Source organism: Notamacropus eugenii, chromosome 5, assembly GCF_028372415.1.
Source record: "Notamacropus eugenii isolate mMacEug1 chromosome 5, mMacEug1.pri_v2, whole genome shotgun sequence".
Taxonomy (NCBI): Eukaryota; Metazoa; Chordata; class Mammalia; order Diprotodontia; family Macropodidae; genus Notamacropus; species Notamacropus eugenii.
The window spans coordinates 402,152,585-402,175,979 of NC_092876.1; the positions used below are offsets into that span (position 1 = coordinate 402,152,585).

Consider the following 23,395-nt stretch of genomic DNA (forward strand, 5'->3'; position numbering starts at 1 on the left):
TCTACTTGGCTGTCTTTGTTAGTCATAAGCAATATGTCCATAAGTTGATGGAGAGAACAATTAGAAATTGGTCGATTATGGGACTAAAATTTTAGTTTCTAATATATCAATCAGCAAACATTTATTAACTGCCAGCAGCTTGGCATGATAGAGAATGTTGATCTTGGATTCAGGAAGAACCAATTTAGAAATTGCTCTAGGCTGGATGAATTAGCAAGGTCATTAATTCCTGTTACTAGGGGAAGCTATTTTTGTTGGAGAGTTCTGAGGTACATGGTTAAAGACAATCTAGTGTCTACACTAAATCTGGAACCTCTATGGTAAGTCCTCTGAGTGTGGGGTCACAAGACTGCCTAAGAAGGGGCAAAATGGCATGGTTTAGAAGGAGAGGGAGGTGAGGAAGATAAAGCTTTTTTTGTTGATCAACAGTGGGGAGAATCCCATGAGTGTCTACTGCTCTTCTATTCTGGGAAGACACAGTCTCAAAAAACAATCTGCTTCATATAGAGACACTGGGAAATTTATGTAAAATAATTGCTGTTCACTAATAACCTTAGTTTGGTTTGTTTAGTATAAATATTATTTGTTCCCATGGCAATTTTGTGTATTCAGGTATAAATGGGAAATTTAAAGAGAGGACAGAAATATGAATATCTGTCATTAAACAGAAAAATCTCCAATCAAGTTGAAGTATCATATCATAAAACTAAGTCAATATGGGCTCATAGGAATCTTTATGTAGGGTTTAGTGGTCTCCATTTCTATTTCTGTTTGACATCAGTTCTATGGAGGATGAATTAGAAAATGGAAAGACTTGATGCAGGAAGACTTAATAGGTGGCTATTACAATAGTCCAATTAAGAGGTGATAAGGGCCTTATACGTTGGAGGGGATAGATATGAGAAATGTGAAAGTAAACCCAACAAGATTTGGTAACTGATTGGAACTGTAGTTTGTGGGAGAGTAAGAAGTTGAAGGAGACACTAAGTTTTAAGAACTTGAAAGACTAGAAAGATACTCCTGTTCTCAATGGTAATAGGAACATTTGGAAGAACATTTGGAAGGCTAACATTAGGACATTTGTGAGGCAGTGAACAATCTACCCATACATGATTATTTGTATAACTCACTTTGATTCTAAATAAAAAAGTAAAGGTGGGGCTTTTACTGACAATTACTGACCCCAAGTGTCATTAGATGACAGTCATTGGGTGATCTTGGTATGGGTGTGGGAGATTTCCTAATGACACTTTTGTAAATGATTCTGGAGTTTCCTAGCTGATTTTAGGTTCTGACTTCCCTGAGGAGCCAAAGTCTAACTCAGAAGGGGTGGGAAGCAATAAAAGTAGGAGCTTAAATAGAGGAGATAGTTGAGTAGAGGAATGTGAGATCATAAGGCTTTGTATGGCTACAATAGAAACAAGACTCAAGATTTGGTTAATTCAAAGGAGGGTGGGATCAACAAGTATTTATTATGAACCTATTATGTGTCAAGCATTCTGTTAAGCATTGGGGATACAAACAAAGGTTAAACAACCACCACCACCACCACAAGTAACTGAGGTCAAGGAGCTCACAGTCTAAGGGGAGACAACATATAAACAATTATGTTCAAACGAGGCATATATAAGATAATATTGGAAATAATCTCGGGGAAAGATTAAGAAGGAGTTAAGAGTAAAGATTTTGTAGAAGGTAGAGTTTTAACTGTGATTTAAAGGAAGTCAGATAAACCAGAGGGAGATACAAAATTATTTCAGGAGGGTATTACCATGAAAGCATAATTTCTACATTCTACAAAGAGGAAAATGAAAATTACTATGATAGCAAGGCAAGCTACCACATATAATATTGTTTCCAATTACTAAAAAAAATACTTGTTGGTAATAAATAATCACACCTTTCTTACCAAGGATGGCATTTATTATAATGTTATATTAAGAAAACTTTTTTGAAACTTTATATTTTATGTATATTTGAAAATAAACTGTTATTTCATACAATTTTTGATAAATTTTAAAAAGTTATTCAAAATATTTTATTGTAATGGTTCTGCAAACTTAGGTTTAAAGTAAAGGGTTCTTATAGGAGAAAAAAGTCTGAAAAATCAGTTTTTAAATGAATTATCACAACCAGAACTATTACCAGGGAAGGTAAGCCTAAGATTTAAAGGAGAAAAATTTTACACTTGCATTCCTTTGAATACAGAGAAATAATTGAGTTTGCCACATAGTTAGCCATTGCTAATAATATCCAACTGTGAGGAACAAGATTAACTAATTTCCTCTCGAGTTCAACTGAATTCATCTCAATTACTTCTCATTTTCCTGTTTCATTTATACATTATGAATTATAAAGTTGATCTAAAGGCATAAATGAACATAGTGCTTTCTTCAAGCACCAACATTGATAGTTTTGACTCTAACTTCCACCCCCTCATATGAATCCACCCAAATGATGCCACTTTCATCTCTCCCTTATCAAAATTGTTGCTGTAGTATTATAAATATTAATATATAATTACTACAGTGATGGCAATAATAATAACAGCAACGATGGTGAAAATGACGGTAGAGTAGAAAAAAAATAACACAGACTAGAATCTGGAATCTAACTGCACATGCCATCTCGGATGATTTCTAGCTTCATAACCTTTTGGCAAGTGACTTAATTTCCCTGTGCCTCAGTTTTCTCATCACTGAGAGTTTTGAATCTGATGACCTCTTAGATATCCTCCAGCTCTATCTTTGTGACACTCTATTAGCATTCTTTTATATGCTGATGGATAACAGTTACCAAGGGTAGATCTTCTTACGTTTAATCTATTGCTCTTTGCACTTCACTATAAACATAAAAATTATATAAATTATCACTTAATTATTACAGAATCATAAAATCAGAGAATCTCAGATTTGGAAAGGAAGCCACAAAGGATTTGTTCCAATTGATACTTAACAAGAATTTTTACTGTAGTATCCCAAATAAATGATCCAATCCATCCAATCTCTTCTAAAAGACCTTTATAGATTAATTAATAGATTTACACAATCATTAGTTTCTAAGAAAATCCCTTACAACTTTACAAAATTCTGTTAGAAAATTTTCCCTTATATCAAATCAAAATCTTCCTCTTTATAACTGACTCACTGATGCTAGTTCCATATTTTGTGATCAAGCAAAACAAATTCATCTGTTTCCCACCAGGCAACACTTCAAATATTTAAAGACCCCTATCATGACTTGTTGAACTCTTCTCTATAGGCTAAACACCTCTTCCTGCACAGAATGCAATTGCCCAAAGAGAAGGATTTGGTTCATTTTAATATTTGAATCCCTAGTACCCAGAAAAGTGCCTGGCACATGGAGATGCTAAATAAATCTTTACTGATTGATTCAAAGCATCGTCATATGTCAAGAGTCCAAATCCCCTCAACCTATTAGTCAACCATAAAAGTACTCCAGTTTGTTAGCATCTTTTCTAAAAAAAGTGATTCATAGCCAATATCCCACATGTGGTCTGAATACACTAGGATTATCGCCTCCTTACCTTTGGAAACTGTGTAGTACTTTTTAAAATATACTCTAAAATAACAATAGCCACTAACAGCTAAGTCACATCATGCTTTTTGGCTGATATGGAGTTTGCAGTCTGCATGAATTGCCAACTCTTTTTCAGATGGAGTGCTTTTCCTTTCACTCTCACAAAAGTGGAAGACTTCATATTTATTCCTTTTTTAAAATATGACATTTCAAGTATTTTTATTTTACTCTTTAAATAATATTTTATTTTCTCCCAATTACAAGTACAAAACAAATTTTAACATTCATCGTTTTATTTGCTAGTATCAAGTACCAAATTATATACCTCTGTCCCTCTTCTCCCTCTTCCCAGAGATGGTAAGCAAATTTTATAAAGGTTATATGTATATAATCTTTTAAAGCATTCCCCTATTAGACACTTTGTGGAAAAAAATTTGAAAAAATAAAGAAAGAATATATTCTTAATGAATTCTGTTTTAATAGCTTCCATCCAGTATTAAACAACTTGGACTTTTAGGTACTAGAATCAATTAAATTCAATACACATTTGGTAGGCACTCATTAAATTCAAGCAATTATGTACTATGTGCTAATGTTACATAGAAAACACTGATCTTATCTTCACAAGGAACTCATAAAGTAATATGAGAAGACTTAAAGTCTTCTCTGTACCATCTAATATCTACAGTGATTTAGGACGTCACATAAAGTGCAAATGTGAGGTAATACGATGGGATAATAAGAAATTTGAAGAGGAAGCAATCTATTTCACTTCTAGATTGAGGAAAGGCTTCATGTGGTAAGTGGCACTAACTTAGGCCTTCACAAAAGGCAAGGACTTAAACAGGAGTGGGGGGCTTAGGTGAGTATGTTTTAGAAGCAAGGCAGAAAAGTGAAAGGGTAAAACCCAAACAGAATGGAAAAGGTCTTGAATATGGCTCAAATATGAAGAGTTGTAGTAAAATACAAATTTTAGAAGTAGGATGGAACAAGATTACAGTGACCTTGAATACCAGGATGAAGGTTATGTTTGATTAAGTAAGAAATAGAAAGTCCTGGACATTTCTGAATCCCAAGCTGAGAGAATCACAACAGGAAAACAAACAAACAAAAAAAGATTCCTGAAAATAAGAAGAGAAGAAGATAACTGAGGACATCATAATAATTTGTAAAAAATGAAAATGAACAAAAATGGCAATGGAATTACTGATCTTCAAAGGTGAAGAGAAATTTCCATACCTAAAGCTGTCTATTCTGATTAAATTGCAGGAAGTGATGAAAGAAAAAAAAAAAGGATTTTTATACTAAATGTATAGAACACAGTGTGACCCAGTGGAAAGAACACTGAATTTGGATTTATAGAACTTATGTTCAAATTCTGCCTCTGAGGTTTGAAGGTGTCTGACTTCAGACAAGTCATAAACTCCTTAGAACTATTTTATTCTAGATATTGTGATAGCCTTGGACAAGATGGCCCTAGAGGTTCCTTCAAATGCCAAATGTGGAGTACTGTGATCTCACGAACGTATGTCTTAAATTAATTTGGAAAATGTTGGATCAGCTCATATCAACTTGTAAGAGTTGATTGTTAAATTTTTAATGTGAACATTTACCATGTGGAAATCAGCAAATGCTGCAAAACAGGGCTTAAGTAACTATTTGGCTGATTGTTTAGACTTAAGAAAGTGATGGAGAAAATATTAATAATGCAGATTAAACTTTAAATTGTGCTTTGTCTACTTTTTTGAGAGTTCTTTGCTAAACAATTAGCAATACACAATTTAAAAGTATATTCTTAGTCAATTGGAAGAGCACGACAAGTTTATTATTGGATCACCCCACATGGAAAATGATGAATTTAGAATCAGATTTCAGCTGTACCATCTAATACCTACAGTGATTTAGGATGTCACATAATGAGTTGGGGCTTCATTTTCTTTTTTTGTAAAATGATTGAGTCAGATTAGAATTAACAGACCCTTTCAACTCTAACTAATGTATAATTCTACTACAACCGCAAAGGTTACTAAGAGATCATTTAGTCATTTGTTCAAACTACAACTGTTTTCTATCCAAATTCCATTTTTTTAGATGCAAAGTTATGTTTGAAAATTATTGTTAAAGGGAAAGAGCTTCACTTTGTAACTTGCACAAAAAATTTAAAGGCATGGTTATGACATTTTCTGGAAACTTAAAATTGTGAGATGAGATAAAATCCATCAGATTCAAGAAAAAGCCTCACCTCAACCCCTGCTGGAGGAAGCAACAATGCCTCTAATTTGCATCATTTCAAAGGAGAATTTTTTCAATAGCCTTGCCCTGTGTCCTGGGTGAAGGGATGATTTCAGTTCTTACTCATTGATCCTTAAAATCATAGTCTATGTTAGCTTATTTGGACAGGAACTGAAAGATGAAAATGACCAGAGTCACAGAAGCCACTGAATATTCTCTACATTTCCCCATGATAATCAAAATGAGGTACAGGGGAAACTTTTTTTCCATGGTTATGAGATTATTTTTTTTCCTCTTGCTGCAAATTTTTACTTAAACCAGTGGTGAAAACAGTTAAACAAAAGGCGATTCCGTCTTCTCATTTTTATTTTCTTAAATATTTTCAAAATATATGTATTTTTAAAAAATCATTCTTAAAATTTTTAAGTTATAAACTCTCTCCCTCCTACTCTCCACTCTCTCATCAAGAAAGTAAGCAAATTGATATTGATTATACAGGTGAAAATATATTTCCATATTAGCCATATTGCAAAAGAAAATAGAAACAAAATTAAACAATAAATATGATCATACAAATAGGTCCTTTACCATTTTCTTTGATCTCTTTGGGCTGCAGATCTAGTAGTGGTATTACTGGGTATGCACAATATACATATAGAACTTTTGGCATAGTTTCAAACTATTTCCCAGAATGTTTGAACTAGTTCCCAATTTCACCAACAGGGCATTCAAGTCCTATTGTTTTCACATCTTATCCAGCATTGGCATTTTGCTTTCTGTCATGTTAGACAATCTGATAGGTATGAGGTGGTATATCAGAATTGTTTTGGGCTTATTTCTCTAATCCACAGTGATTTAGGGTATTTTTTTATGTTATCATTGGTATCTTTAAATTCTTAATCTGAAAACTACTTATTCGTATCCTTTGACCATTTATCAACTGGGGATTGGTCCCTATTTTTATAAAATCAGTTCAGTTCCAAACATGGATAGATAAAGAGTGTATGTATATATAATATACATGTATGTATCTATCTTTCTATCCATCTATCTATCTATCTCTCTGTCTGTCTATCTGTCTACCTATCTATTTATTTATCTATCAGCAATGAGACCTTCATTAGAGAAATTTGCTATGAACTTTTTCCCAGTTTCCTGTTTTCCTTCTGATTTTGGTTAGATAACTTTTATTTGTGCAGAAAATTTTTAGTTTCATATAATCAAAATTATCTTTTTCCTTCACATTAATCCTAGTCCCAACAATGCTGTTGGGATGTCAGACAAGGACTATAGCCATCTAGAATGTTACACATCTCTCTTTCCAACCTCCTATGCTGTTTTGTGCTGAAAGAATGTCTAACTGACCTTTTGTTGTATCTTCCACTCCAGAATTCAATTCGAAGTGTTATTTTAGAATTGTTCAGAGAATGTTGGGAGAGCTCAGCTGTGTGTTTTCTCTGCTCGCCCATCTTTGCTCTACCCCTTCCATTTCCTCCTGTTCTGTCTTTATAATGGCTATAAGTAGTCTATCTTTCCAACGATTATGAGTTTCAACAAAAATCCGGTGGGATCCCCAATTGGGAGTTGATAGAGAAGTACATAAATAATTATCCCTTCTAGGTATTTATGCAATGGCTTGTTTAGAAGAGCAGCTCAATGGGAAGGCAAATGAGTTTGAACAACTTGCATCTTTTGTTTATATTTAGAATTTTGCCTTTTCAAGTCATCCAAGGAAAAAAGACGAACCAAAAAGGATGTATAATATAAGTATTTGACATATATTTCTTCATGTTTATTTTTTAAAAATATTTTATTAAATATTTCCCTATGATGTAAACCATTTTTAGCATTCTTTTTAAAAAAAAATTCAAATTCTCTCCTGTTCTCCTGTTCCTTCCCCCACCCCTTAGAAGTCAAGTGATAGGATATTGATTATACATGTGAAGTATGACAAATATTTACTGAAGAATTAATCAGCTCAGTTTAGGAAACAGTACCTTATAATTGGGACCGCCCAGTCATAAGCAGGACTATAGAAAAAGAGGAGGTTGGGTGAGATAGCCTGTGAGGTTTTTTTCCTGCTGCAAAACTATGACTATATGATAAATGAGATAATAATGACGTGGAAAAAAGAACATGAAAACAGTAGAATCTGATAACTTACCTGTCAATGCTTTCAAAGTACCTAGATATAATGGGTAGATCTGAATCCACTATAAGCAATTTCTCTCATGTACCCTATCCCAGAGGAAATATTCAACTTAACTAAATAATTATTAATCATCTCTTTATGTACCAGGCGTGTGATGACAAATGGCACAGGACTCCTATGTTAAATACACTCTTTCCTGAAAGGCACCAGTAATGATTTTTAAAAGTTGGGGAAGGAAGTTACAAATAGAGTGGGAACCTGTGGCCTTGAGGCCATTGAATCCAAATTTCACAGAGCAAATCTTCTCAATTAAAGGGATAAATAACAAATAATAATAATAATAAAAAAAAACCTTCTAGGTCCTAGAAGTTAACTTAAAATGCTAAATAAGAGTAAGATGCATGACAAGTCTTAACTTCTTTGTACAATAAATGAAATATCTTTTTTTTGTTCAGGTAATAGAATGAATATTAAAGTAACTAGCACCACAGCAAAATATGTCTTGAAAATATTTAGGTATAGAAACTTAAATTAATGAACTTCTATACAAGCTTCTTTTTATACCATATATCAAAGGAAGTGAGACAGAATTAGAACTACCTCAAAAATAGCTTAGAGAAGTAGCTACCAATTTTGTCATACAGTTGCAGTTTAAAGCTGAAAGCTGATTCCATCAGTCTTATAAAGCAATCTATCACATACATGCGTCCCATTTCGGTAGTGTTGACATCTAGACATATTTTGATAGACGACTGTGTTGTCCATAAAATATAAATGTATATTTCATTATAATTACATGTCGTGACATAAAATTCATTTTTATTCATGACAACATGAAGTTTTCTACTAAATTTATATCTATAAGAAAGTATTGTTACTTACTTCAATGCTGAAATACATTTATCACCTTACTGATGTGGATACTTCTTAAGTGGTATTAATTACTACCTTTATATTACTTTTAATTCTGTATGATTCTTGGCTATATATTCCCACAAAACTTAGATAAACTATCTTTATGTTGTTAGGCCTTTTCCATGGATCTATTGACATTATGAATACACAAATGTAGAACTCACTGCAGTGCTATCCCATATGCTTTTCTGATTATATATCTTCTTGATGTATGATTCAAACATTTTTTTAATCAGAAAAACCTACTCCCTGAGTTCACAAGGTAAATTTGCCTGTAATCATCCATTTTCAAAGAAGAAACCTTTCTCTCTATGTAACTTGCTTTTAATTTTGAATTTCCTGCTTTTGGAACCCATAAAGATATAAATGCTAATTTGGATCAAATTGATTTGTTTAAACATACCTTTCATAGTCTTCTTCTAAAGTTGTATGGTAAGACCCTAATCACTTCCAGAAAATGCATTTAATACAAAAAACATCATATCTTTATTTTATTTTTCAAGACCTATATTTTCAAATATATTTCAAAAGAATTATCTTATGCAGAGAGGTATGATAGTTTCCTTAAATATAGATTGAGATTTAGGGTAATTATATGTTAATTAACTCTGTGACTGGGACATTTTCTGAAACTTTTCTGAGTTTCTCAGTAGCTCATGATTAACTAAAACACTCACAAATAAAGTTGAAAATATTTTAAAATATATTAATCTACTCTCTACCATATGATTATATAGACATACACTTCTATATAAAATAAAATATTATTTGATATAGATTATAAAATATTCTAGATATGTGATTTAATGTTTCTTTGACTTGTGAAAAACTTTTGATAATACATAGACAAGAGTTACACAGGATAAAAAATCATGAATGGGTTACATCATTGGAGTTCCATCCACATTTATGAAACTTTACATTATCAGTTAAGGAGATAACTACACAGGTTTTGGAGGAGGCATAAAACCACCTCTGATCTTTTCAACAAGAAGGCTTGGAAGTCCTCTATGTCATTTTAATTCCATTTTTCTCCCTGCAGTTTTATACTCAGTTTTGCTGGATAGGTGATTTATGGTTTTAATTCTAGCTCCTCTGACCTCTGTAATATCACATTCCAAGGTCTCTGATCCCTTGGGGCAGAAGTTGCTAAATCTTGTGTTACCCTGATTGTGTTTCCCCAATACTTGAATGTTTCTTTCTGGTAATTTCTAATGTTTCTAATTGGTAATTATACATCTGAGGGGTATCTGTAGGTACTTTTAAGTGTTAGCAGTCCATTATACTTGATAATTGATTGATCAGAAACATGGTCCTCAATACATTCAAATGATCTTTAAGAGAGCTGATTTGAGGAGTTCAATATAACTCATATTTGAGCCTGTACCTTGTGATCATGTTAGGGTCTATTTCCTTAAACATCATTTTGCATGAGTTCTATGGCCCCTAAAATTTACTTGTGCATCTAGAATTCCACATGGAGAGCCATGTGTATGAATACCTTGGGGAGAGTGGAAATCCACAGCAGTCTCCATAGGAGTTGAAGGAATAGTTTGGTTACTAAGAGAACTTCCTGGTATAGCAGATTTGGCTCCACAGTGCTTTATGAGTATATATACTTCATTGCTGAGGAGAATGGGGAAAAATTGCTCTACTTACCAGGACGATAATCTTCCTGTGAGGAAATGTGACTCAAAAGAAGATTCCTAGGGGCAGAGCCAAGACGGTGGAGTAGAAGGACAGACTTGCTTTAGCTCTTCCCCCATAACCCACAAAATACCTGTACAAAATAACTCTAATCAAATTCTAGAGTAGTAGAAGCCAAAAAATGACAGAGTGAAACAGATTTCCAGCCTAAGTCAACCTGGGAGTCCATCACACCAGACTCAGAGCAGAGCACAGCCCAGTCAGGACCACACAGCCCTGCCAGGGTCACACAGTCCAGCGTGGGCTGTGCAGCATGAATAGGACTGGAGCAGGCTTCAGGGCATGGAATCATGAGTAGCAACTGTGGTTCCCAGATTTCTCAACCTGCACATGCAAGACAGCTTCAAAGGTTAGTAAAAAAGCTCTTTCACCTGGGTGAAAGGAGATCATGTTCTTAACCCCACAACCTCCACTACAGCAGCAGCCTCCACTGTTGGAGCCCTCAGCCACAAGAACCTGGGGGAATCAAATAGATGATCTGAATCTCAGACCTGAATGGTGGTCCTATGGTGAGAAAGAGTGCTAGCAAGTGTGGTGGAGTTGATGGTGGCTGTACAGAGGGAACCCTACTCACAGTTCCAGGACAGAAGTGAGTGCTTGTCATTGTTCACAGACCAGAGTCCAGGCCAGGAGAGCAGAAAACACCTCTCTGTTGATTGTTTCTCTTTGGAGTAACTGAGAAATTACAGGTCCCTAGAGATATCTCAGAGAACAGCTGCACAAAACCTCTGAAACCTAGAGCAGTATACCTTCCACTTGACAAAGAACTCAAAAATCAAGTAATTGGCTGGGAAAAATTAAGACTATAGAAAGTTACTTTCTGGTTGAAAAGGTATTTTCTTCCATCCTTTCGGGTGAGGAAGAACAATACATATCATCAGAGGAAGACATCAAAGTCAAGACTTCTACATGAAAAGCCTCCAAAAAAAGTATGCCTGAGATGGCCATGGAAGAGCTCAAAAGGAATTTTGAAAATCAAGTAAGAGAGGTAGAGGAAAAATTGGGAAGAGAAATGAGAGTGATGCAAGAAAATCATAAAAAGTCAGTCAACAGCTTGCTAAAGGAGACTCAAAGAAATGCTGAAGAAAATAACACCTTTCAAAATAGACTAACCCAAATGACAAAGAGATCCAAAAAATCAATGAGGAGGAGAAAGCTTTATAAAGCATAATTGGCCAAATGGAAAAGGCAGTTCAAAAGCTCACTTAAGAAAATAGTTCTTTAAAAATTAGGATGGAGCAGAGGGAAGCTAATGACTTTATGAGAAACCAAGAAATTACCAAACAAAACCAAAAGAATAAAAAAAAAGAAGACAATGTGAAATATCTCACTGGCAAAACAGTAGACCTGGAAAATAGACCCAGGAGAGAGAATTTGTCAATTATTATTCTACCTGAAAACCATGATCTAAAAAAGAGCCTAGATATCATCTTCCAAGAAGTTATCAAGGAAAACTGCCCTGATATTCTAGAACCAGAGGGTAAAATAGAAATGGAAAGAATCTATGGATCACATCCTGAAAAAGATCCCAAAAGGAAAACTCCTAGGAATATTATATCCAAATTCCAGCGTTTCCAGGTCAAAGAGATTATATTACAAGCAGCCAGAAAGAAACAATTCAAGTATTATGGAAATACAACCAGGGTATCACAGGATTTAGCAGCTTCTACACTAAGGGATTGAAGGGATTGGAATATAGTATTCCAGAGGTCAAAGGAGATAGGATTAAAACCAAGAATCACCTACTCAGAAAAACTAAGTATAATATTTCAAGGGAAAAATGGAATTTCAATGAAATAGAGGATTTCTAAGCACTCTTGTTGAAAAGACCAGAACTGAATAGAAAATTTCACTTTCAAAGACAAGAATCAAGAGAAACATGAAGAGGTAAACAGGAAAGAGAAGCATTAAGAAACTCATTAAAGTTAAACTCTTTGCATTCCTACATGGAAAGATATTGTTTGTAACTCATGAGACCTTTCCAGTATCTACTTAGAGGGAATATGTATATATATATATATATATATATATATATATATATACACACACACACACACACATGAATATATATGTATATATGTGTGTGTACATATATACATACATACATATGTAGGTATGCATGTATGTATATGTATACTATATATGTGTAGGTATGTGTATGTACATGAGTGTATGTGTGTATTGTACACATACATATATGCATACACACACACACACACACACACACACACACACACACACACACATATATATATATATATATATATATGGAGAGAGAGACAGAGACAGAAAGACAGAGGGGACAGGGTGAAGTGAATATGAAGGGAGAATACCTAAAAATATAAAATTTACTGTTGAATGGAATGTACTGGGAGTAAGAGAAAGGGAGAGGCAGAATACTGCAAATCATCTCACATAAAAGAGGGAAGAAAGAGCTTTAACAATGGAGGAGAAGGGGGTAAGGTGAAAGGAAATGATTGAGCCTTACTCCCATGGGATTGGCTTAAAGAGGAAAAATACACGCTCAATTAGATAAGGAAATCTATTTTACCCTGCTGGAAGGCAAGGGGGAAGGGGACAGGAGAGGGAAGATAATAGAAGGGACAGCAAAATGGGGAAAGGAATAATCAGAAATGAAAACTACTGTGGGAGGACAGGTCAAGGGAAAGAATGGAATAAATTGAGGGCAGGATAGGACAGAGTGAAATGTGGCTAGTCTATTACATAACTATTATGAAAGTGCTTTGCATTGTTGCACATATATGACCTGTACTGAATTGCTTTTTTTCTCAATGAGGGTGGGTCACTAGGGATGGAGAGAATATGGAACTCAAAGCTTTAATAATGAATATTAAAAATTGTTTTAGCATGCAACTGGAAATTAAGCTTTACAGGCAATGGAGTATAGAAATCTATTTTACTCTACAGGAAAATAGAGGGAAAGGGAGATGGAAGAAGGGAGGGTAATAGAAGGGAGGACAGACTGGAAGAAGGGGTACATGGGGTGCCTGCTGTCCTGAGGTGGGGGGGGGTTGGGAGAGATGGGGAGAAAAGTTTGAATTCAAATTCTTGTGAAAGTGAATGTTGAGAACTGAAAAATAAATAAATTATATATTAAAAAAGAAGGTGCCTGAAATAAAGCTAATTTTGACCCCTACCTTATCAAGAAACTAGGGTGAAGGGATGATGTGTCATTATTTGAGATTATTCCTATTATATAGGATTGTGTACACACACACACTCACACACACACACACACACACACACACACACACACACACAATTTCAGTTTAATCACCAAGATTCCACCAATTAATCTTGCAATTTCTTCCTCTGACAAATTGATATCAAAATGTTGTATGAATTTTTGTCTCCTAAAAACCAAGGACCAAATATTTCTTGTTAATGTAATCCTCCAGTCGAATTATTTTCCAGTTTATTGAGATTCCATTGTACTGTGATAAAAATCAAATTCCAAAGAAGTGAAATGTTTTACCCTGGTTCATACTGGCGATTATTAATGAAGTCACATATTTCACCTACATTCCTACTCAACTACTAAACTGGCATTAGGTATTAAATTATTGTGCATATCACTTAGTAGAATCATTGTATTCCAGCATCAAAACCAATGGTCCAATGAAAATAGAGAAATAAAACTGTAAGCCATTTTCACTAATGAGTATTGATGCAAAATTGTAAATAATACAGTAGAGAGTATAGCGAAATATCAAAAAGGCCACCCCTAGGACCTTAAGAGATTTATACAAGAAGGCATTTCTGGTTCAATATTAGGAGAACTTTAAGTACATCGACAATATCATTAACTAAACAACAAAAAGCATGATTATATCAATACATACAGAAAAAAAAAACTTTTGACAAAATGAAATACCCATTCCTAGTGAAATATTAGGAAACACAAGAATAAATTGAGCCTTTCTTAAAATAAGTAGCACCGAACTAAAATCAAGAACAAACACTATCTGTCATTGTGATAAACTAAAAGTTTTCCAAATAAGGTCATGGCTGAAGTGAGGTAATATCATTCAATATTGTGTTAGAAATGCTAGCTATAACAATAAGATAAAAAAAGTAAATCAATGGAATAAAAATAGGCAACGAGAAAACAAAAAAAAAAAGCACTCTTCTCATAACATATGATGACACACTTTGAGAACCCTAGAAATTAAAGTAAAAAAAAATTTGAAACAATGAACAACTTTAGTAAAGTTACAGAACATAAAATAAACTCATGTACATCAACAACATTTGTATATATTACCAAACAAACTTAGCAGAAAGAGAAGTTTCATTTAAAATCACTGAAGATAATATAAAATGCTTGAGTCTATCTGCCAAGAGAAACCCAGGATCTATGTGAACACAATAACAAAACACTTTTCAAACAAATAAGGAGAGTTCTAAACAAGTAGAGAAATATTCATTACTCATTGGGAGGCCAAGCCAATATAATAAAAGTGACGATTCTATCCAAGTTAATTTACCTATTCAACGTTATGTCAATCAAACTATCAAAGAATTATTTTATAGAGGTAGAAGAAATAGTAAAAAAAATCATCTGGAAGAACAAAAGGTCAAAAATATCAAGGGAATCAAGGGAATATCAATAATATCAAGGGGAAAAATATGAAGGAAGGTGATCTAGAAGTACTCAATTTCAAACTATATTACAAGTGTCAATGACCAAAATAATCTGGTACTATCTAAGAAATAGAGAGTTGGATAAATTAGGTACACAAAACAGAGTAGTAAATGACCATAATATGGTGTTTTATAAACTCAAAAATAGAAACTTTTCAGGTAAAAAATAAGTAAGCAATGCACAAAAAAATTGCTAGGAAAACTGGAGAGACAGAAGCTAGACCTTAATCAACATCTCATACCATTTACCAAAATAAGGTCAAAATGGGTAATCATTTCTACATAAAAGGTGATATAATAAATAAGTTAGGGGAGCATGGAAATATTTTATATCAGATCTAGGGATAAGGGAAGAATGTTATCACAAAATTAGAGATAGAGAGGATAGTAAGAAGTAAAATGGATCATTTTGATTATAGGGAATTAAAAGTTTTTAACAAAGAAAATAATTACAGCGAAAACTAGAAGGAAAGCATTAAACTGGGGAAAAATTTTGCAGTTTTAGCTGATGAATGCCTCATTTTTCAATCATTTACGGAAGTAGGATAAATTTATAAAAAAAATATGAGCCAATTCTCAATTGATAAATTATTAAAACAGGAAGTTTTCAGTTGAAAGAATCAAAACTATCTATAGTCATAAGAAAAATAATAAAAAAAATCTCAAGTACCACCTTATTCCTATCAGATTGCAAATGTTGAAGGGAAGAGGAAAAATTAAGACACTGATGTACTGTTGATAGAGTTGTGAATTGGTCCAATCATTGTAGAAAACAATTTGAAACTACACCCAAAGGACTTTCAAACTAGACATATTGTTTAACCAAGCAATACCAGTACTAGGTCTGTATACCAAAGAGATGAAAAAAAAAAAGGAAAAAAAAAGGACCTATATGAACAAAACTATTTATAGCACCTCCTTTTGAGATGGCATAGAATTGCAAATTCAGGACATGCGTATCAATTTGGGGAATGACTGAACAAGTTGTGGCATATGGTTTTGATAAAATCCTATTGTCCTGTAAGAAATGAGAAGATTTCAGAAAAACTAGGAAGATCTTTATGAACTGATGTAAATTCAAGTGAGCAGAGCCAGGAAAACATTTTACAACAATATTGTAATGATGATTAACTGTGAAAGACTTAGGTTGTCTGATCAATACAATCATCCAAGATACTTCCAACAGACTTGTGATAAAAAATACTACCCACCTCCAGAGAGAACCAATGAACTCTGAGGGTAGATTTAAGCATACCTCTTTCACTTTTTTCTCTTTTATTTTCCCTTCTTTATTTCTTTCCTTTCTTTTGTCTTTCTTTTATCTTCCTTCCTTGCTTCCTTTTTTCTGTCCTTCCTTGATCCTTTCTTTTTTCTTTCTTTCTTTTACAGTATGGTAAATGAAAATGGGACAGCTATATTGTACATTAGATAGAGCACTTGGCCTAGAGTCAGGAAGACCTGAATTAAAGTTTGAGCTCAATCACTAGTTGTATAGATCTAAGGAAGAAGTCATTTAACTATGTTTCCCTCAGTTTCCTCATCTGCAAAATGATCTGGAGAAGGAAATGGCAAACTGTACGAACAAAGTAGGATCTTTTGCTGTTTTTGTTTTAATATAATCAAGAAGTTTAATGCCTCTGCTTGTTCCAGGATTCATGGCCATTTAGATTGTAAGGCCAAGGATCCTGGAAGGGTGGAGTGTGATGGCAAGCAAAATAGGATCTTTTGCTGTTTTTGTTTTAGTATAATCAAATGCCTCTGATTGAATCTTGCCTATATAAATTAAGAGTCTTTACAAGGAGTAAAGTACAGTAGCAAGAGTTTATTTAACCAGAAACAGTATATGTGTTTGTAATGTTAATAATTTTAATGTGACTAAAGATCTTTCTGGCCCATTAATGGGCCTGCCCATTAAGAGGAGTTTGATTAGGGAATACTTGTGGGAAGGACCAAGTCTTTTGTTAATGAGGCACTGGTTCTCCAGGATTGTGATGCCCCCTGATTCTAAAAAAGGAATAAGTACTCTGAGTTGAGGTTTTATTTGGGGCTTAGTTTTTGCAAGAAGGTTTGAAGGCCAGATGAGGACTCTGGGAAGCTGCTAAGGAACACTCCAGCTTTGAGAATCCAGATGTTATGCTTCCCTGTCTGGTAACATTGGTCAGATGGTTGGGGTCCAATTGTCTATTGAATTCAGGCAGAGGAAGCCGTCTTTGTTGATCTTTTGATTTCTTTGTATTTTCCTTGAAGTTCAGGGTGCTGACTCCCCTGAATTAGGTGAATGATATATGTACTTGGTTAAAGAAATGATATATGTGTTTGATTAAAGTGATTGTTAACCCCTTGAAAGTTTCTTTCCTTTTATGAATGCAGATCTAAGAATCTGTGATAGCAGACACCCCGTATATGTTGGGGTGCTTACTGATACACAAACCACTCCAGAATTTTTGTCAATAAAACTCTAAACGAAGTCACAAAGAGTCAGACACATTTGAAAGGACAGAACCACCACAACAAATATGGAAATATGTTTTGCATGACTTCACATGTGTAACTGATATTCTGTTCCTTACCTTCATAATGAGTGGGGGTAGATATGGGGAAAGGAAATAGAAACAGGAACTTAAAATGATTAGAAATAAATGTTAAAAATAAATAAATTAAATCAGAGGGGAAAAGAAACTAATCGTGTAGTTAAAAAATAACCAAGGTCAATTTTCAATCATTCTTTGCTCAACTATAAATTTTAATAGTAGTAATTATTATCAAATAGGTAACATTTATATAGCCTTGCAAAATATATAAAATATTTTAAAATTAATTATCTCATTTATTTCTTACAATAACTCCATAATTTAAATACTTTAGATAATTCTATCAAACTTATTTTATCACTGAGGAAAGTGAAACCCAGAGAAAGGTTAAACAACTTTTCCATGTTAATGGAACTAAATAGTTTAAGTGACAAGAGTTGAACTCAAGTCTTCTTGTTGCTAAATCCAACACTATTGGTTCTTCAGTGATGATTATATACCCCTTTACATACATTATTTGATATTCACATGTGTTTGATGTAAGGACTACAGGTATTATCCTCCTTAATTTACACATTATGAATTTGAGACTCAGAGAGACTGGCACATGGTTGCACACATAGTAATTGTGAACAGAGGCATCTCCTACCATTATTCTGGTGTTGCCTAGGCTATGTCAGACTGCCTCATGAGTGATTGCTTATATTTCTCTTTGTTTGAATACTATTTAATAAGAACCAGTACAATGCCAAGCATACTGAAGCATATTTACAATATTGACCTTTGATTCTAAAAAAGGTATAAATATGCTGCGTTGAGGTTTTACTTTGGGGTTTAGTTTTTGTAAGAAGGCTTGAGGGACAGATGAGGACTCTGGGAAGCTGTTTCATGGAGGTCCCGCTCCCCCTGCTTTGAAAACCCAGATGTTAATGCTTCCCTCTCCAGTAACTATGGTCAGATGACTGGATTGTCTGTTGAATTCAGGCAGAGGAAGCCATGTCTGTTTATCTTTGACATGTTTGTTTATCCAGACATATCAACAGGAAACTGGTCAGAAGAAGAAATATATGAGTCACATGACGAGGCATTAGTTAAACAGAAAGAGCACTGACTTTGGAGTCTGAGGACCAGGGTTGAAAATCTTTCCCTGACACTTATTTTTGGTGAAAATGTGTAGTCGGTTAACTTCCCTGGACTTCAGTTTCCTCATTTGTAAAATGAGGGAGTTGGACTAATTAATTTGTAAGCTCTCTTCTACATCTATATGCATGATCCTATGAAGACAAAGAATTACATCACTGTCTTGTCTTAACCCTCAATATTTGTTTTTGCTAAATAATGGAAGATTTAATTTGGGACCTCACAAGTTTGTTTGTTTGTTTGTTTTTAATGTCATAATAGGAGTTAGTTCCAAAGTGTCCATGGGGTTGTCATATGTATGTCATTAGAATTTTGTACTGAAGTACAAAAATACTTAAAATTATCAATATTTACTGCCATTTGGTTTTATAGCACCATCAAGAAGAAGACTATCAAAAAAAAAAAGAAATGGTGTTGGTTTTTTAATGTGTAGAAAAGAAAGAGACATCAAAATATGTTCCATTTGACATGGGTTTGAGTTACCATTTAAATCATGTGTTTTTGGCATTTTTGTGACTATGTAAAACTTATAGAATAATTTTCAAAACTCATAAAACCACTTGGGCAGGACAAATGATCTTGGAAGTGTCTTCTTGATGAGTTTGGTTAGCCTAACCTGCAGACCATGCGCGCACACACACACATTCTATTATTAGTTTGGGTTTGTTTTTTATATGATCACTTTTTTTAATGTAGGTAACTAAGAATTCCTAAATGGAAAAATGAATAAATCATTCATCATCAATCAACATCGAGGAGAATGTTAAACAAAAATTCATTCATGTTCAAACTGAGCAAATAGATACCAATGAATGTTCGCAATCAATTCATTAATTTTTACAAATATGGCAAAAAAAAATTGTAGCAAATTCTCAATAAACTCACTTATCTTTCAGAGAAAGATATTAAAATTAGGCAAACATGCCCAGAGGAGCCTCTAGCAACCTGTTATTTCCTCTCCATTATACTTGTCAAGCATGCTCTCTAATGTAGTCTGAGAGATTTTTCCTACTCGCAGCAGTCAGCTTCTCTTGTATACATTATATATCCTTTGGCATATGCTTCTCTTTGTTGTTATCTGGTGAGTATCATGGCTTACTTTAAAGATAAGACATAATGTACATATGATTTAAGCTTTATTCTCACCTAATTAGTGATTGTTTTCCAAACTGGGATATTCTCACCCAGACTGGGAGATCATCCCTAATTCATCTTTTCTATTCTCTCCTAAAAAACTCTGCAAAATACGGTCCCAATTTTATTTGTCTACCTGACTGATCCAATCATGAGACCATTAGGACAAAAATTAAAAAAAAAACAACAAAAAACACTTTCCTTTTAGGTTTTGCTGTGCTGGTCCAGCTTTGTTCTTAATGAAAAAGAATGTTTTGTTCATTAAGTCAGCTCTGCCAAAGAGCAACTTGATTAGTTGAAAAACACAGAAATTTCTTCTGATTCATACTGTAGTTATCACAGGCAACGTCCATTGAAATATGGAAGACATGGGGGGAGGGGACAAATGGGGAGAAAATTTGGAACCCAAAATTTTGTGAAAATGAATGTTAAAAGTTAAATAAATAAATTTAAAAAAAGAAATATGGAAGATATATTGATTAAATAGATCTGCTTTTTTAAACAATTACTTTTATCTGACTTTACCCATTTGTTTTGCCAAACATTGGCATGAGATAATATATAACATATAATAACATTAAATAGATCTGCTTTTTTAAACAGTGACTTTTATCTGACTTTACCCATTTGTTCTGCCAAACATTGGCATGAGATAATATATAACATATAATAACATTAAATAGATCTGCTTTTTTAAACAGTGACTTTTATCTGACTTTACCCATTTGTTTTGCCAAACATTGGCATGAGATAATATATAACATATAATAACCGAATTATGCTCTTCTGCCATTCCTACTGTGGTATTTTTACTGTAAAACAGTGTGCTAAAAAGGATTCTTCTCAGATGAATGACTAACAATGATCCCAAGACCTTTTACTAACAGGAACACTGAGGGCTATCAATCATAAACAATACAAATCTATACAAAATGACTGAATGCTGAGGGAGCTGAAATTATGTGCAGTGATGCTATAAAATTTTAATTGAAGTAAAGTTATTTGTATTTGAAACAAATCTTTTCACCTCTTACCTGACAAAACCTTTTATTTCATTTCTTATTAATTGAATAGTATCTGAATATTTTCATGGATCCATATGATATATTCCAGTTTAAAAAGTAGATTTCTTCGTCTGTCTTAAATGCTTACAGGTAAATTTCTGAAAATTGGCTGATGGTGTGCCTCTCAAGTTTATTAAAAGACTTTTATCATGACATAGACTTTGAATCATTATAGTGAAATGAAAATTACCCCTCTGGGAAGCACCAATTAACATTAGCTTTCTATGCATAGAGGGAAAATGTATAAACATACTAGGAATTAGGAACACATTATTGAGTATATTCAAGATTCAGACACAGTCTCAAAAATGAAGGCATTACTTACAGCTGGAGAATATCAGTGGGCATGAATGTTCATCCATTGGGAAATTATGGAGCTGCAGCTGGCATTCCGCATTGATGGTGAGCCTGTGGACAAGCCAAGCATCACTTTCATGGCCAGGTACATTAGGACACAGTTGAGTTCATGGGCAAGATCTTCTGGGAGCTATTTATGTCAGGAAATTAAACCCATGTGCAATTTAGGATCTCTCTAGGCAGCTATTGCAAACTGACAGTAGTTTATTTAACAGAACTAGTCTTCAGGTACTTCATTTTTCTTAAACTACCAGCAAAGGCTAACCAATGAGGAAAAGTGAAGTCCATGGCTAAAAATCAAAGTTTTCCTGCAGAAGGAAAAATGATGATGACAACAGCAAGGAAACCAAAAACTGATTAAAATTCAGTCAAAATTTTTTGTTAAACTTTGTTCAAAATATCTATTTTTTAAAAAAATTTTAACTACTCATTCATGTTTTCAATCTGGTTTATGTGCATAGATAAAATAACATCCACTTCACTCATTTGCAGAAGGATTTGTAGATTCATTTTATTAGAGAATAATGATTAAAGGGAGAGACAGAATGACATAGGGGCAAGAAGTGTTTTCTTATATACAAAAAGACAAGGGATCAAGTCCTACTCATGATACTTTTGAGCTATGTGATGAGAGCCAGTCCTAAGTCCTTTGGATAACTCACTAAGACTTAGAATTAGCATTGTGTTTGACAGAGGTGTTGCACATCTGTGTCAGGAATTACCATACCAGGAATTCCCCAAGTTGATGAAATCACAGATCCACAAACTCTTCTTATCTCCCTCCTGAATCAAATAATAGTAATAAAATAAAAATTAAAAAGTCAAGAGATATTAGAGGATTTAATATGTTCTACGTATTACACTAAGAAGACTCAAATACAAAAGGGAACATAAAGATCTATATGAGTTTAAATCAAATAGACAACATTGACTCTAAAGCTGTTTTTAAAACCTCCAAAAAGAAGGAGATGCTGTAGTTCAACTTCCATGGGTTGATGACTGAGAAACCAATGAGTTTTAACATTGGTTTGCCCATTTTTCTGCAGGGAAATGATCTGCCTATGTTCATCCTTCATTTTCAAAGACCATGATGTGAGAAATGATGACATGACTTGTACTTGACTTTGTTTTGAGTGAGGTAAGGCTGTACAAGGTCACCAGCCTCACTTTCCCCTCCTGAGCCATCTAGATCCAATGACCAGATATTCATCAGGATGACTGGAGAAGACCCAGGATTCAGTGGGAGATCTTGACCTATTCAGGTCTTCACTTAGAGTGAGGTAATACCCATTCAGTGAATAGGCCTTTTTAAGAAGTAATCAGGGAATGGCCTCTTTAATGAGCAAAAGAAAAAAAAAAACATGTAAATCAAGCTGGGAGGGAAAGAGCAACAGTTACTATTGATAATCACTCTGAAGCCAGGAGGGTCCTGAAAAAATCCATTAAGTGGAGTTTGGGCAGGGACTTATTGTTGTGCAACATATAGACTTCAGAGTTCACTGGGTTTAAGGTAAAGGAGCAACATTATAATATTTAGTACCAATATATGTCCTCTACATTAAAGGAACATCTCTAAAGTCATTAGATATTACTCATGAAGAAAGCATTTAGGAACTTTTGCTTTTTTGTGACATGGCAGAAAGCCATTTATTTGTTCTGAAACTATTTACTAGACAGAAATGTTTTCTGGATACTTGCATTTGTGGAGCATTATGGAAGAGCCACAAATTTCCTTTCATGGTGTCAGAGCTAGATGGCACTTTAGAGATTATATAGTCTAACTACTTCATTGACAGATGAGAAAACTGAAGCCCCAATATGTAATTTGTGAATGGCCACATAGGTGGTAAATGGCCCTGGACTTGGACATCAGTCCCACATTTTTTTGCTCCAGATGTGATATTCTTTTCTCTACAGCATGGTGTCTTCTATGATCATAAAACATTTTGAAATTTTTT

General features: G+C 33.9%; 1 protein-coding gene across 1 annotated transcript in view; it reads right to left on the reverse strand.

The window, feature by feature from the left end:
* GABRG3 (gamma-aminobutyric acid type A receptor subunit gamma3) overlaps positions 1 to 23,395 on the reverse strand; it is an 860,421-nt gene that overhangs the window by 353,718 nt on the left and 483,308 nt on the right. The window contains exon 5 of the mRNA XM_072614581.1: positions 21,406 to 21,488. Within this exon, the coding sequence (XP_072470682.1) occupies positions 21,406 to 21,488 (83 nt within the window). The remainder of the gene's footprint in view (positions 1 to 21,405; positions 21,489 to 23,395) is intronic.